Here is a 13,854-nt window from a genome sequence, read left to right as displayed (position 1 = left end):
TCCCAACATTTTCTTCTGTTTTGTTTTTGCATTAGATAATTATTTCTTTGTTGCCTTTTCAGACTGAACACTGTTCCTACACATCCATTTCCTGCTACCACTGCTGTCATGAGTGAAATGTACTACGTCTTTCTCGTTGGTATCTTGTCATTCTTTATCAGCTTCTGCAGCTACTTGTGCAAGATTGCTGCCAATGGAGAAGAGTGTAAGTACTCCATCACCACTAACAGGTGATACTTATAGCTGCACTCCTTCATTTCATGTACAACGGCCAAAGCTGTAACATTTCTTATCTCTTGTTACTTGTATGCTTACAGCTGAGGTGGCTACCGCTACTCAAACCTCTCATTCCCACCAGAGAGCCTCCTACCAGCCAACACCAGCAGAGCTCATGACCACATCACCAAACCATGAACAACCATTCCCACAAAAACCACCACCATCGTATGAGGAAACAAGTTAGTGTGTCCAAAATATATTAGTATTGATAAGTGAAATATTGATGTCAGCTTTTCTACAGGCATCCAGACTCTGTTGACTCACTGCAGAGCAGAGAAACTTGGGTGCAACGCAGTGTAATCAGTGTCCTGCCGAACACAGAAATGATGAAAAAGAAACATGACACAAATTAGAGCAAAATTCAACATGTTTTTGAATTTGACTGAATCTAAATTAGGACAACTTTTCTTTCAATTAAAGATAATAACTCTTAAAATGAATGCATAACTTTCTGATATTGAAGCTAATTTGTTACTTTAAGAGTGGTGCATTCTCAAATAGATCTGCAAATTATTGAACAAAGATTAAGAGTTGCACAAAAGCACACTGACCTACAGTGAAAACACATTATATTAAGTTTGCAGATTAAGACACAATATTGTAGTTTCTTTCTCTTCAGAATATTTGTCATCTAATGCTAAGGTTCAAATTGCTGCTGTGTAATATTTTACTTATTCTTGCTGTTAAATTTATTTTTAGTGTGACTGTGGTCTCACGCTAAGTTCTCTTTCTTTTTCCAGTTGGTACACTCCACCTGATGCCTTCCAGCCAGACTGTGTCCATCCCCAGCGATCCACTGTACCCTTCAGAGGGTATTGTGCATGAGTACAACGGTCTACTGGATAGCACCGACTTCCTAACGAGCTCTGCATGCGACCCTGAGTTTGTTCTACCCTAGACTTAATAGTCACAGTGCCACAACCAGACACATAAATGATTCAACATATTTGGCACAAATGGCAGAATTGGAATGAAGATGAGAAACTGCAGAGTAACTTGGTTCATGTATTTTAGTGGCTAAAGGTAGAAATGCTGGGACAGTACAGCTGCATCAGTGAGAACAATAACACTTGTTTTTGTTTGTTAAGGTAAAGTATCTCAGTTGGTTTTACAGAAACTTCTTTTCAATCTCTTTCCAGTAGCAGAGCACTTTATTTTCAGTTGTTTAAGTGAGAAAAAAAGATCGTGTAACTTACTGCAGTTTGGGGATGATTGTGAAGTTTAATAACTTCTTTTATTATTTTGTTATATTCTTTTATTATGAAAATTATTTTTTTCATTGAAGGAAAGTTTATTTGTTTTCTTGTGGTGTCACCTATAGTTCCTAGAAAAACCTTTGAAGTGCCTTGAACCTTTTCCCCTCTGTATTTGTGTGGATTACCTTCTAAGTCTGTTGGAAACAAAGAGTGAAACGTTCATCACTGAGGGTTTATTCTGGATTCATTTTCCTTAAAACCTCAAGTTGTTTTTCGCCTACCAGCACATATAAAAACAGTTTGACAAAATAAGCCTCCTCTCGTTTATCTTAAATTGGGTGCTGATTACACTGTATTATTGCTGTTAGGACATCACTCGCTCCCTTATTGGATGTGTTCAATTCTGTAATTTACCCCCTGTTGTGTGTTGTGTGATAATTATTGAAATCAACTGACTGCGTCTTTCACTTACACCCCCCCCCCCCCAAATAAATAAATAAATAAATAATTCTCCCCCAAATATTTTCCGCTCACGTTTAGCATTTTTGAGAATTTACCCTGAGGCTCTTTGGTTAACCCAGAGGGCTTTGCACTAATAAATCGGCTGTGACAACTCATTTTGTGTTTGTCTTGACTTTCTTTCGTGGAATATCCTTAAAGTGAAAATTTAATCGACCTGTTAAGCTTACTATGATTTCTTTCTTTCTTTCTTTCTTTCTTTCTTTCGTACTTTCTTTCTTTCTTTCTTTCTTTCTTTCTTTCTTTCTTTCTTTCTTTCTTTCCTCACTTGAAATAAAAGTGGCCCAGTCGCTCCGGTGCGGTTCCGCAAACCGGAAGAGTATTTTCAAAATAAAAGCCGATTAGTAATCGATTAGCCGATTAGTAATCGATTAGCAGCCTACCAATTCTTACTGTCTTGTTTTCAGTAATAATAATAATTATTATCTTTATTATTACTATTATTATTATATTAAAGATGAAAATGAAATAAATACCGACGTCCGGTCCCCAGTGACCTCATTGTTGTTCATAAAGACCGTGTATAAAGACATACTTATAGATCATGAATATAAATAGTCTGTGAATGAAAAAAGTGGGCTGGGACATGAACTGAGCAAGGTGGCACATTTAGAAGATCTTTGCAGCAGTAGTTCCTGACCAGACTTCCCTAAAACTGTCATTGCTGGCTTCGTGTGTGATCCTGTCCCCTTGTGTATCCGGTAAGTTTGATCATTGAAATTTGTAAACACTTGTTGTTCTTGTCAGCATCAGCTCATCTGTCTCATGCAGTCTGTGATGTTGGCTTCAAACCGAAAATAAAAGCAGTCCGTTATTGGTGCGATGCCAGTGAGGTTATTTTTTTTTAACGTTACCGTTTGTGTTTTAAACCTTTCACTAACACTATAACATTGGGGGGGGGGGGGGGTTCCACCTTATTTTTCTGTACGTGCAGTTCAGCAGCGCTCAGAACCACAGCCTCTGAAACGGAACTCAAGTTTAATCAACAACCTCTTAAAACCAACGCTGAGCAGTGAATCGTCATAACTAATAACTAATTCTTTTATATGATATTTCCATCTCCTGTCCTTTAAATGTATGTTTTTTTTAACGAGGAGCACTTTGTCAAGTTGAACAAGAAAAAAAAATAGCAACTTTGTTTATTTTTCTATTTTATCCTGCAATCGATAATAAATCACCCTTAAGACAGTCGTGTAAGGTAAATCATTTCTCTTTTAAATGGTTCCCTTTCCCCCTTTTTCTCTATGTGCAATTACAGCAGAGGAACAGAGAGGTGTGTGTGTGCATGCGTGTTGTAAACTCCGATTGGTGTTGAGAAACAGGACGTGAAACCTGAAGTCCACCTAAAGGTTGAGCCACAGAGTTGTTGTTTTTGTTGTTGGTGGTGGGGGTTTGTTGTTTGTTAGATTGTTTCCCACATTATCGCTAACTTTCCTAAACTATGTGTCTCTACATGCCTGCTGGAGGATTGACAGGGTTCCTCCTGGCCTTGACATGACTTAAAATACATTGAATTTAGTTTTTTGCTTGCATGTAGCAACCTCTATCTAGTGCAGGTTGTGCTATTTCAACTATTGTCATTTCATTGTGCTTGGAAGTACTGAAAATTGCACACTGTTATTCTCCAGGCTACTAAAGAGGGCCTCCATAAAAGTCACGGGGGGAAAGTGCCTTTCCCAGTAATATTTAAAGGTATCTTGTAGGAGTCAAAATGAAAAGTGAGAACAAACTATGCGACAGTCAGCCAGGCAAGAATCAAAACAAAAGTATAAGGAGTACAAGACTTCAACTTTCAGGATATTAAGCAGATCTTGTCAGAAGATCATACAGGACTGGACTGAGGAAGGAGCACACACTGACACCACCCCTATACAAACTGTTAGCTGGTTAAAATATGACTCTTTTCAATGTAACAATTTCTTCTTCTGTTTAATGTTTTGCACAATAATTTCTTTGTTTTCTTTTCAGGTTGAACTCCCATCATACACTTCCACTTCTCCCTGTTATTGCTGTCATGAATGACTTTAACTTACTCTATGTTATACTCGGCATTGTCTTCTGGTGCTGTTTCTTCACCTGCAGCTGTCTGTGCAGGAGCGCTGCCAATCCAAACTGTAAGTACTCCATGGCCAACAGCTGATACTTTCTTTTGTGTGGACGTGTATGTGTGGTAGGGAATTTGTTAAGCATTGATTACGCTCTGCTGTGGATGTTAACATGGATGGCTGGAGATGCATTGAGCATTGTGATGTAAAGTCTCTGCGAACAGGTCTGCGCTGTCATAAAAACAAAGGTAGGCATGCCAGTGTACGCATGAACCATCGCACCCAATTGCATCAGAGAGCAACTTGGGGTCTTTCCAAACCCCCCCAACCATCCATAAGGTTGAGTCCCTCAAATTTTCCTTTAGGAAATCTGCTCATATAATTCAGGACCAGACTAAGTCGAGAACTATTTCAAACCACGTCAGTTATGATCTGAAACATGTAAGGAGTCACTTAATTTTATGTTAAAGAACAGTATTTAAGCACAACAAGTGACAAGTAGTAAAGAAACCAGTACTAGTTGTATAAAAATGGCAGCCCAGTTCCTTTGAATGGAGGAATGTTCTCAGTTAGTGAATAGCACCATGTCAGAAAAAACGAGTCAAACACTGAAAAATAAAAGAGATACTGGATTTTACATCCTTTCTGCATGATAAAATATACACAAAACTGAAATATCAGTCACACTCAAACAGATGAAGTATGTCTGCAAACTCTGAGAACAAGCTCACCCTGACCCACATCACTCCTATTATTAATAGTTATCGACAGCTTGTACGCAGGTGAAGATGTTGAGCAGCGTGCTGTTGCACATTTGTAGGTCACCTGCATGAGAACAGGGTTGAAACGCTACCCTTGAAGTCTGTTGGCTCACCCACCACATGACTTTCATTACTGCAGAGGTTTGCTCTGACAAGAAACACAAGAACTGAGACACAGAGCACAAACTGATCTAACGTGTCAAAATCACAGCATCATACAGAGGGTAATAACATACATACAGAGGATTTGCTAACTTTGCTGAGCTGTGAAGTTCCTCATTTGACATTAAGGTTCTTTTTTGACTAAACCTTTGCTTTTTCAGTGACCTCTTATGGTGCTTCAAAACAGCTGTGTGGGTGCAGCAGTCGTTTGTTGTGCGTGTCTATTTTTTTCCCTTCTTCTGTTAAATGTCATCAAAATACCACAACCAATAATTCAGTTCATCATACACTTATTTTATACCTATGGGAAATATGGAAACTGCCGTTTATATCTGTTCATCCTGTATTCACCACACTCAGTAATTACTGAAAGTCATCCTGAAAAATTCACTATTTTCTCTCAAATTCTGAAAAATTCTGAATAAAATTCAGATGTGAACTAACAGATGAAATAAAAAAAATAAAAAAGAAATGGAAATTTGTGATTTGTGGCTGTTTTTTTTAAGGAAGTAAATTGCCAGAGACTATGTGGGGAAATTGGAACCAATGTTGACTTCAGTATTTCCACTGAAAGCAACAAAACGATAGAACATTTTCACTTTGGTTTATTAAAACACCCACTGAGCTAGCATTGATGCTGCATTCACTATAAACCCTCCATAGTGAGCTTTATTTATTTTTCCCAGAATATAAATAGAAATGACAGGTGTGAACACACTGTGTGCTATGCTTAGTTGTGGTTTCTGCTGTTTCTTTTTTAATGCTCCTGCAAATGAATTGTGGTCAGTGCAAAGAATGAACAGCTCTGCCTCTGAGCAGCAGACGTTCCAGTTTGTCTTGAGCATCTTGTTTCTTCTGCCCCGCTGTTAAACTTTTGCTGTTCATTCTTTAAGATAACACATAAGAGTTGATCTTAGTCGATATTTATGTGTAGATGTCCATCAGCAAACAAGGCTGTTTAAAAATCTTCACAGCTTTAGAACATAACAAAATGTGATGAATTCTTCTTTGTTATGAGCTTTTCGAAATGTTTGCCTCATACATTAATATATTTGTAACCTTGAAACTCTTAACTTTCTTAACTAGGCAATATCAGATAAATGTTATTTACAGGAAGTGGTTGTGATGACTGATGTTGTGTTGAAAACAACCTCTTTTCCCACCAGTTTTGTTTTCTTGGTTCATGCTTTCATTTTCACTGTACTTAAACACAGATGAATTCATATTTTGAGTATGATAATAAAGAATCCCCAGTGTTTCTCTGATTCTCTACACACTTAACCCTTACATGATGTTCTTATTGTATGTCTTCATAATGTGAATTCCCTCCTACTAAGAGTATACAATACATTTTGAACTGTAGATCAATTCATAAGGTCTAAATAGCTTATTTGATGTGAATATATAAATGATAAATCCTTAATTTATGTTTCAGAGAGCTTATTTAGATTGTGAAAATTCAAATGGGTTTGTTTTGTCTGTAAGCGTCACGTTAACTAACATATTCTTCTTTCTATTAATCAAACAATCGGCTTTAAATTAAAATATGCAATCCTATACCAGTCTACATACTTCAAAACTACATAATCATAAAGACAAAAACACGTTTGGTTGTGCAGGATCTCAGTCATCCTGGTCACAGTAGTCCAAGGGGCTTGGAAAGAAAGTTTTCCAAACTGTTTTGTGAAGACGTTTCCGCTCTCATCCAAGAGGATTCTTCAGTTCTAAAACCAAAAGGTGGAGCAGGTAACTCTGGTGGGGGTGCCCCTCAGGACGGTTGTTGACCCACTATTAATCATGTGCATCATCACATGAGCAAAGGTGTAAAAAAGGTTTCCGTCGTTATCACCAGAGGTTTCGGGTGAAAGCACTATGAGACCTTGCCTCATCCTGTCATGTGGTTTACTGAGGTCACCTGATGCAAGATGTCAGGGTTGAAGCGCGTAGAAGGGATGTCAAAACTGCATTGCGGGTGGCAGAGTTTTGTTTTGTAAGCCACCCACTCTGTTCAAAGATGGTCGCTCACAGCGGACGTAGATGGCCTCTTTCACTCATCTTTCAAACCATCTGTCTTCTCTGTGCAGCATGTCAACACTGGCATCCTCAAAAGAGTGACCTTTGACCTTTAGATGCAGAGTCTTGTACTGTTGAGGTGTCTCTTTTATTTTGTGCCATGCATTTATGCAGTGGATGTTTGGTTTCTCCACTCCTCGCTGCACTGCACAGCATACACTATGTTGTTTAGCTTGTGTTTTGGAGTCTTGCCCTTGGGATCAATCTGTTTTTGTCTGAGGGTGAGGCTTGATTTGAAGTGCACTGGGATGTCATGCTTGCAGTTTCTCTGATAAACCTGCTACATAAGGAATGACAGTGTTGTTCCGTTTGTAATGTGATTATTTCTGTTGTTATAACCACATGTTTTAAGAACTTTCTGTACCCATGTGTTTCTTTTCTTTCCCTTCTGGCTCAGAGGGAATCTTTTCTGCCTGATTACCCTGAGTTTGTGTTTCAGAGGGTGGTGGGAATCAAAAAAGAAGGTTCTGAGTTGGTTTAGAACATATAGCAAAGTAAATACTGCCGGGTCATTAAACATCTATCCATAAGTTATCTCTTTCACTTCCAAGTTTTTTAGGAAGTCCAAAAAGATTCCCAGGCCTTTTTAAATACTTTTGTTCATCCTTCAATACATGTTATTTACTCCAGTGGGAGAAGTGGTATCATTTGTCTCATTAAGTGCATAACACTTGATCTGTGAGTGCTTTTTCCTAAACAATGCTGTTGTCTTTCTGACATTAAACAACTGGAGTTTCTTTATGTTTGTTGATTTTTCATATATTTGTGTCGTCCTGGATACAAAAAGAAAGAATAGCGGAATTTCTTTTGAGATAATTTTGTCCCATCACAGCGGCCTTTTCCCCAAATTTTTCAATGTTTGACGCTGCCAAACATAGTAAAGCTAGCATGTATTTGCTGTGTATGTCTGATATTATTATATTATGAGGATTTAACCTGACATGAGTTGCATATGTTTACATTAATCATTTATAATTTATTAATTTGAGGTCTGTATTCATAGTCAGAACAAAAGCTGAGATTTCTGTTTCCTTGACCTTTGTTCCATGCATTTAACTCCTAATGTGTACAAGAAGAACTGGATATAAACAGATTTTAAAAACATAAACAGGATATAAAAATAGTAGAATTTTAAACAGTCTTTCATCATCTTTATTTCTGTGAGTGTTGAAGAATGTTTATGGAAGCAATTTTTCCCCCTCACACCTGAATAATTCAGATCATAGCTGTATTATTCAATACACATAAAACAACCCAAGCTATAAATAACTTAGAAGTACCACATTTCTCATGTATTGTTATTTGTTTGCTTACAGCTGAGGTGGCTGCTGCTACCCACACCTTGGTCACTGCCACACCTCAGCAGTATCCACAGCAGTACCCTCAGTACCCAGTACCCCCTCAGTCCTATCAGAGAGTGCCCTACCAGCCAGTACCAGGGCACCCTGGTTACCCAGCTATGCCTGGCAATCAAGCTGTGCTCATGACCATACCACTCAGCCATGAACAGCCATTTACGCCACCACCATCGTATCAGGATGCAAGTGAGTGTGGATTTGAACACTATCTATCAATCTATCGATCAATCGATCGATCGATCGATCGATCTAAAATATGTTTTTTAATGATTTATTATTATTCTAAGCAATCAGTTTGTTGAATGCTGCAAGGCTTACACAGAGTTCTTGCAGAAATGCACTGCACACCAACCTTGAGTAAATGGTGTCAAAGGTCTGCAGAGTTATTTTGCATTTTCTGCTCTTCTGAGTAACTGTAATCAGACACTAGAGTGGACATTGCTGCTAGATAATATTGATTCTTACATTACAGATCTTATGGCATTTTCAATCTCATGCCAACTTCTCTTTTTCCAGTTGGTCCCACCTATCCTCTGCAACCAATCAACCAATCTTCCAGCCAGCCAAAGCCTCCAGCCCAGCCACAGTCCAATGCTCTAACTGACAGCTCAGACTTCCTCGCCAGCTCGGCAAACAACCAGGAATTTGTTCTGCCATATAGGCTGGATTCTTAGTGTATCAATCAGACAGAAAATTTTTTACCACCTGTGGTTAATTCATTATTTAATTCAATTTGACAAACTAAGCCTTGTACACAGGGAAAGTTGTTGTTTGTTATGTTTTTTGTGTTCACACGGACAGAAGACTTCCCTGCTAAGGCGTTTATTTTTTGCCCCATCTTATAGCCTCATGTCCAAAATGGTTGGAAACGCTGTGCAAAATGTAAACAATTACTGAATGCAGTGATGTGCAAATAACATAAAGATCACATTTAAAACAATACAAAGACTTTGAGACTTTTTTCAAGAGAAATATCAAAGTGCTAACAAAAAAATAATTTGTAGTGATTACACAGGACACAGTCTCTGTATCATTGAAGCTTGATTTTTTTTTACCTAAATTTAATTTTTAGTCATAGAAGTGCTTCACTAAACACGTGACTTGGCTATAGAGCCAGCTACAAATAAAGACAGGTCATTTTCAAACTCCCAAAATATATTGAGGTTGAACATGCAGTTTGGGGGTCCTCTAGTGGCTGTGGCAGCTCTATTCATCTGCATAGTCCCCATATAAAGATCTGAAATTGTAAAAGCAAAATCTATGCAAAATAAAGGCATTCTTATAAATGACTACCTACAAATGCTTTTTCTCAGTAAGAAGCGTGACCGAGCTATTTTGTGCTAATGATTTTTAAAGTCATTTTCTTTTTTTCCCTCTTTTTACACAAAATTACAAATGAAACAGCACATAAACAAAAGTCCACTTGTATAAATATATAGTTAAGTTAAATATATATAACTATAAATAACTATAAATATAAATAAAAGAGTTCCTGTTGTGAGAATGTCAAAAATAAGGTTCAATGGCAGCATTTATTTTTTTAAAAAGGCACCCCAAACCATTTTGGATCATTTGAGTCAACAGCATTCACGATGACAGTTATTTACAGTTAGAAAGCAGAAACATATATTTGGAGGCAATGTAAATTACGCACATGCTTTCGCAGGTAATGTGCCTGGAAGGCACAATGGTTTCTTCTATTTAATGTGTGCAACATACTTGTATTATTATAAAAAACAATATTGTAGATGTTAATTAAGTTGATTTTGATTTTTTTTTAAACTATGAGTGGTTGACTTTCCAGCATAAATCCTCCAGTGATAAAACTCACACACTTTCATTTTGTACCCAGGAACTTACACAGTACAGTAAAAAACTCATTTTAATACTTTTACTTAGAAACTATTAAAATGCACCATAACATTCCTACAAATACATAAACCAAGTTAGTCTAGATCTTGATTCGAAGTACATACTTCCAATTCAGCCGAGTTCACAAACGCTGATTGAGGCACTTATATGTGCACTATCCAGCCTAGAGTGGTGGTGCAGTCTGAGGTTGGAAGGCTGTGCTAGCAGGTGGTGCATCAGGCTGCTGCTGGTCCAGAGGTTTCAGAGGGTACGTCGGCTGTGCATGGGTGAATTCAACCTGGCCTGTGAACTGTAGGCAGAACCAACTGGAAACAGAAAGTGAACTAAGCATGAGAACAAACATACTGAGAATGATTTGACACACCTGCACAAACAACAACTGCAATTCTGCAACACAACAATAAATATGACGCAGCAGCATTTCCACCCTATTATGTTATTACAAATATTTTGAAAAAATAAAATATACAAAATGTATTTGTGATATCTGCAAATAAAATGTTTTTTTGTTTCTAGAGAGTGGCATGTGTAATAAGTTATCTTATCCTAAAACCCCTGTTTCCTACAGAAATCTACAACCCTAAAATATCTTTTTTTTTGGACATTTATGCTAAGACATTTATGAGATCTTTGAATTCAAAATCCGATTTTTTTTTCCCTTTTTTTTTTCTTTTTTCTGCATTTTTGGTGTTTGTCAGGGTGTTTCCATTAGTATTTACACAGATGCAAAGTTTTCTCACTTGCTTCCAGGTGGTCCCAGTGGGAATGGCTGTCCATGATAGGGCGATGTGGACATGGCTCTGAGCTGGGTAATCATACTGAGCTGCAAAGCAAGGGCTGAAGAGTTGCTGACTGGTAGGGCACTCCCTGGGAGGGTCCAGGTAATGCAATCGGCTGCTGGGGGTACTGCTGAGGAGTGGTGGTGACCACTGTAGTGTGGGTATTGTCGGCTACCACAAGTACAAGAAAACAGAAAATGTAGAAACATGTCACCTGTTGTCCAAAAAGCTTTCAGTGTGTATTATTATTTATAAGTAATTTTCTCAGGAAGAAAGACTGAATATGACTGAAAATGAAAGAAAATACAGCAGCAAATGGCGCGATTTTGACTTATTGCATCAGTTGAGTCATTTATCATCATCTCCTTGAGGTTTGCATCAAAGAAACTAACAATGACATGATTTGTTCATGAGATACACAGAGATTCATACTTTTTGAAGAAAATCATCCATTAACCATCATTATACTCAGAGTGTAAACCCATCTTTGTGAAAGTACAGTGCAAATTATCAACCCAACCACACTAGATTTGAAATAACAGTAACAATCGTCTGGGAAGACAGACAGTACTCAACAGGATCAGTTTATTGCTGGCTGTGGTCTTGAGATTTGAGAGAAGAAGAAAAAAAATACATAAGCACACTGTTGTGGTTTAATAGAAAAACTGATAACAACAAAAAACACCCACACAGCTGTTTCGAAGCACCTTGAAGCACTGAAAGCAGACCCAGATGTCAAGTAACGACATGGCCCTTAAAGTGAAACGAACAAAGCAGCATCAGCGTGCGTATCCCACAGGCTGATGGCACGCTCAGTCGTCAACCTGTGGGTTACGCTCTCACAAAAAGAAAATTACTGAAAATCAAAATGTTGTTTAATAAGCCAAACCAGGACAAATGTCAAATGAGCTTGACAACTCACTGTATATTGTAGTTTGAAACATTAGAACAGGTTGTGTTCGGTGTCTCAATTCCTTTATTACAAAATCATTGGTAAAACATTGCTGTTGCTTCATGTTGGCAGTCATTGCTGAAATGTTTCAAACAATGCAACTTGTCACCATAAAATTAGAAGTTTCTCCCAATGCTGTGATAAGGTTTATGAGTAGTAATGAATGTATGAAATGTATGAAATAATGAAGAGATGAGTTTAGATGCTGTTATAGATCTGTAGCTCAGGGTATCTACTAACTGGAAGGTTGGGGGATCAATCCATGGATGCTGCATGGCAAAGTATCCTTAGCAAAGATACTCAACTCCACTTGCTTATTTTTATATGAACCAGCAGCAGTTCAAGTTGATTCAGGAGGTAAACAAAACAATCAGTGTGCTGAAATGTCTCCTGATATATAACATGAAACTTTCTATCAGTGAATGATGATTATAATGCTGTTGTCTTAGTTGTCTTTTTAATCTCTGATAGACGATGGACAGAATATTAAGTTTTGTTAATTAAAGCAATTCTTAAAAAGTCAAATGTTGTCATGTAAGCACTTTTTTTAGGTTTTATCTGATCTTTTAGCCACTAAATATTAATAAAATGAGGAGCCGCGCCAATAAATCGATATCTGAAAATCAATAAATCTCAGAAAAAAGTCAAATTTGAGACCCTGAAACATTTTAAACAACAAGGCAGTCAAACTTGCACAAAATAACAGCCTGCAACTCTATATTTAAGGCCTTGATTATCCTTCCCATGTCTGCAAGGCTCTTTGGATCTGACGTACACAATCTGATGTAAATTCCATCATAGGACAGTGAGCATGAGGGTCCATGTGGACATCCGTGTGCCTGCCAGTTGTCTATGACTGCACAGACTTGTCTGCAGAGACTTTAAACTCAACTAACACTTGGGTGACCATTCAGTCTGAGTCCACATAAGAGTCCAATACTCAGGATTTAAAGGATCACTCTAAAATAAGGAAGTATCAGTTGTTAGTGGTGGAGTACTTACGCCGTGGCTGTCGGAACCTCTTGTACAGGCAGCAGGAGGGAAAGACAGCAGCTGATGAGGTTGAAGATTAACGTAAAGGCAAAGAAAGCGAACACTACAGCAATGGCAGTGGGTAAAGTGAGTGTGTGAACGTTGTTCAAACTTAAAAGGAATCAAAGAAGCGATTATGCAAAATCCAACACAGAAAAAAAACAGTTTTGAGTGATTTGTTCACCAGTTTCTGCACTTTTAAGATCTTTCCAGAATTATAATAATAATAATAATAATAATAATAATAATGGATTGGATTTATATAGCGCTTTTCAAGGCACCCAAAGCGCTTTACAATACCACTATTCATTCACTCTCACATTCACACACTGGAGGCAGCTACAAACAATCCAAACAACCAAAGTGCGATAAAAACATATTGAAAACACTGAAGTTACAAAGGATCCAGTTACAAATGTGACGAATATGAACAATTAATTCAAACAGAGGATACATGCATATTCAACAGAGTCATATTTTAACCAAGTAACAACTTGTATAGGGCAGTACGTGCGCTCCCTCTGACCATCAGTCCAGTCTTGACTGATCTTATATATATATATATAATTTATATTTTTCCCTCACTGATTGTGGTTTTTGTTGTTTTGTGTTGTTATGTTATGTTTGTTTAAATGTTCAAAAATAATAAAACTTTGATTGTTTAAAAATCGTTATATTCATTATATTTATACAAAATTAAACTTCCAAATGATGATTATTATAACCTTTAAAGATTTGTATTTCTTTATGCCTGCTGCTTTACATCGTATATAATGGGTTTGCCTGTACTTAATCACCTGGCAACTTGAGTTACCATAGCTTATAG

The 13,854-nt window shown here is 37.4% G+C and overlaps 1 protein-coding gene across 1 annotated transcript; it reads left to right on the top strand.

Moving 5' to 3' along the window:
* Nucleotides 1-2,559: 2,559 nt before the first annotated feature.
* On the top strand, nt 2,560-9,325 carry LOC102203783 (protein shisa-5-like). Its single transcript, XM_005724682.1, has 4 exons — nt 2,560-2,695; nt 3,963-4,108; nt 8,352-8,579; nt 8,910-9,325. Exons 2-4 carry the CDS (start codon nt 4,009-4,011, stop codon nt 9,065-9,067), a joined length of 486 nt encoding a protein of 161 aa, XP_005724739.1. The 5' UTR covers nt 2,560-2,695; nt 3,963-4,008; the 3' UTR covers nt 9,068-9,325.
* Nucleotides 9,326-13,854: the final 4,529 nt, after the last annotated feature.

Source organism: Pundamilia nyererei, unplaced genomic scaffold (genome assembly GCF_000239375.1).
Source record: "Pundamilia nyererei isolate P.nyererei 1_Seehausen unplaced genomic scaffold, PunNye1.0 scaffold00012, whole genome shotgun sequence".
Taxonomy (NCBI): domain Eukaryota; kingdom Metazoa; phylum Chordata; class Actinopteri; order Cichliformes; family Cichlidae; genus Pundamilia; species Pundamilia nyererei.
The sequence above is the reverse complement of the archived record's forward strand: the minus strand, read 5'-3'. Positions and strand labels throughout refer to the sequence as shown.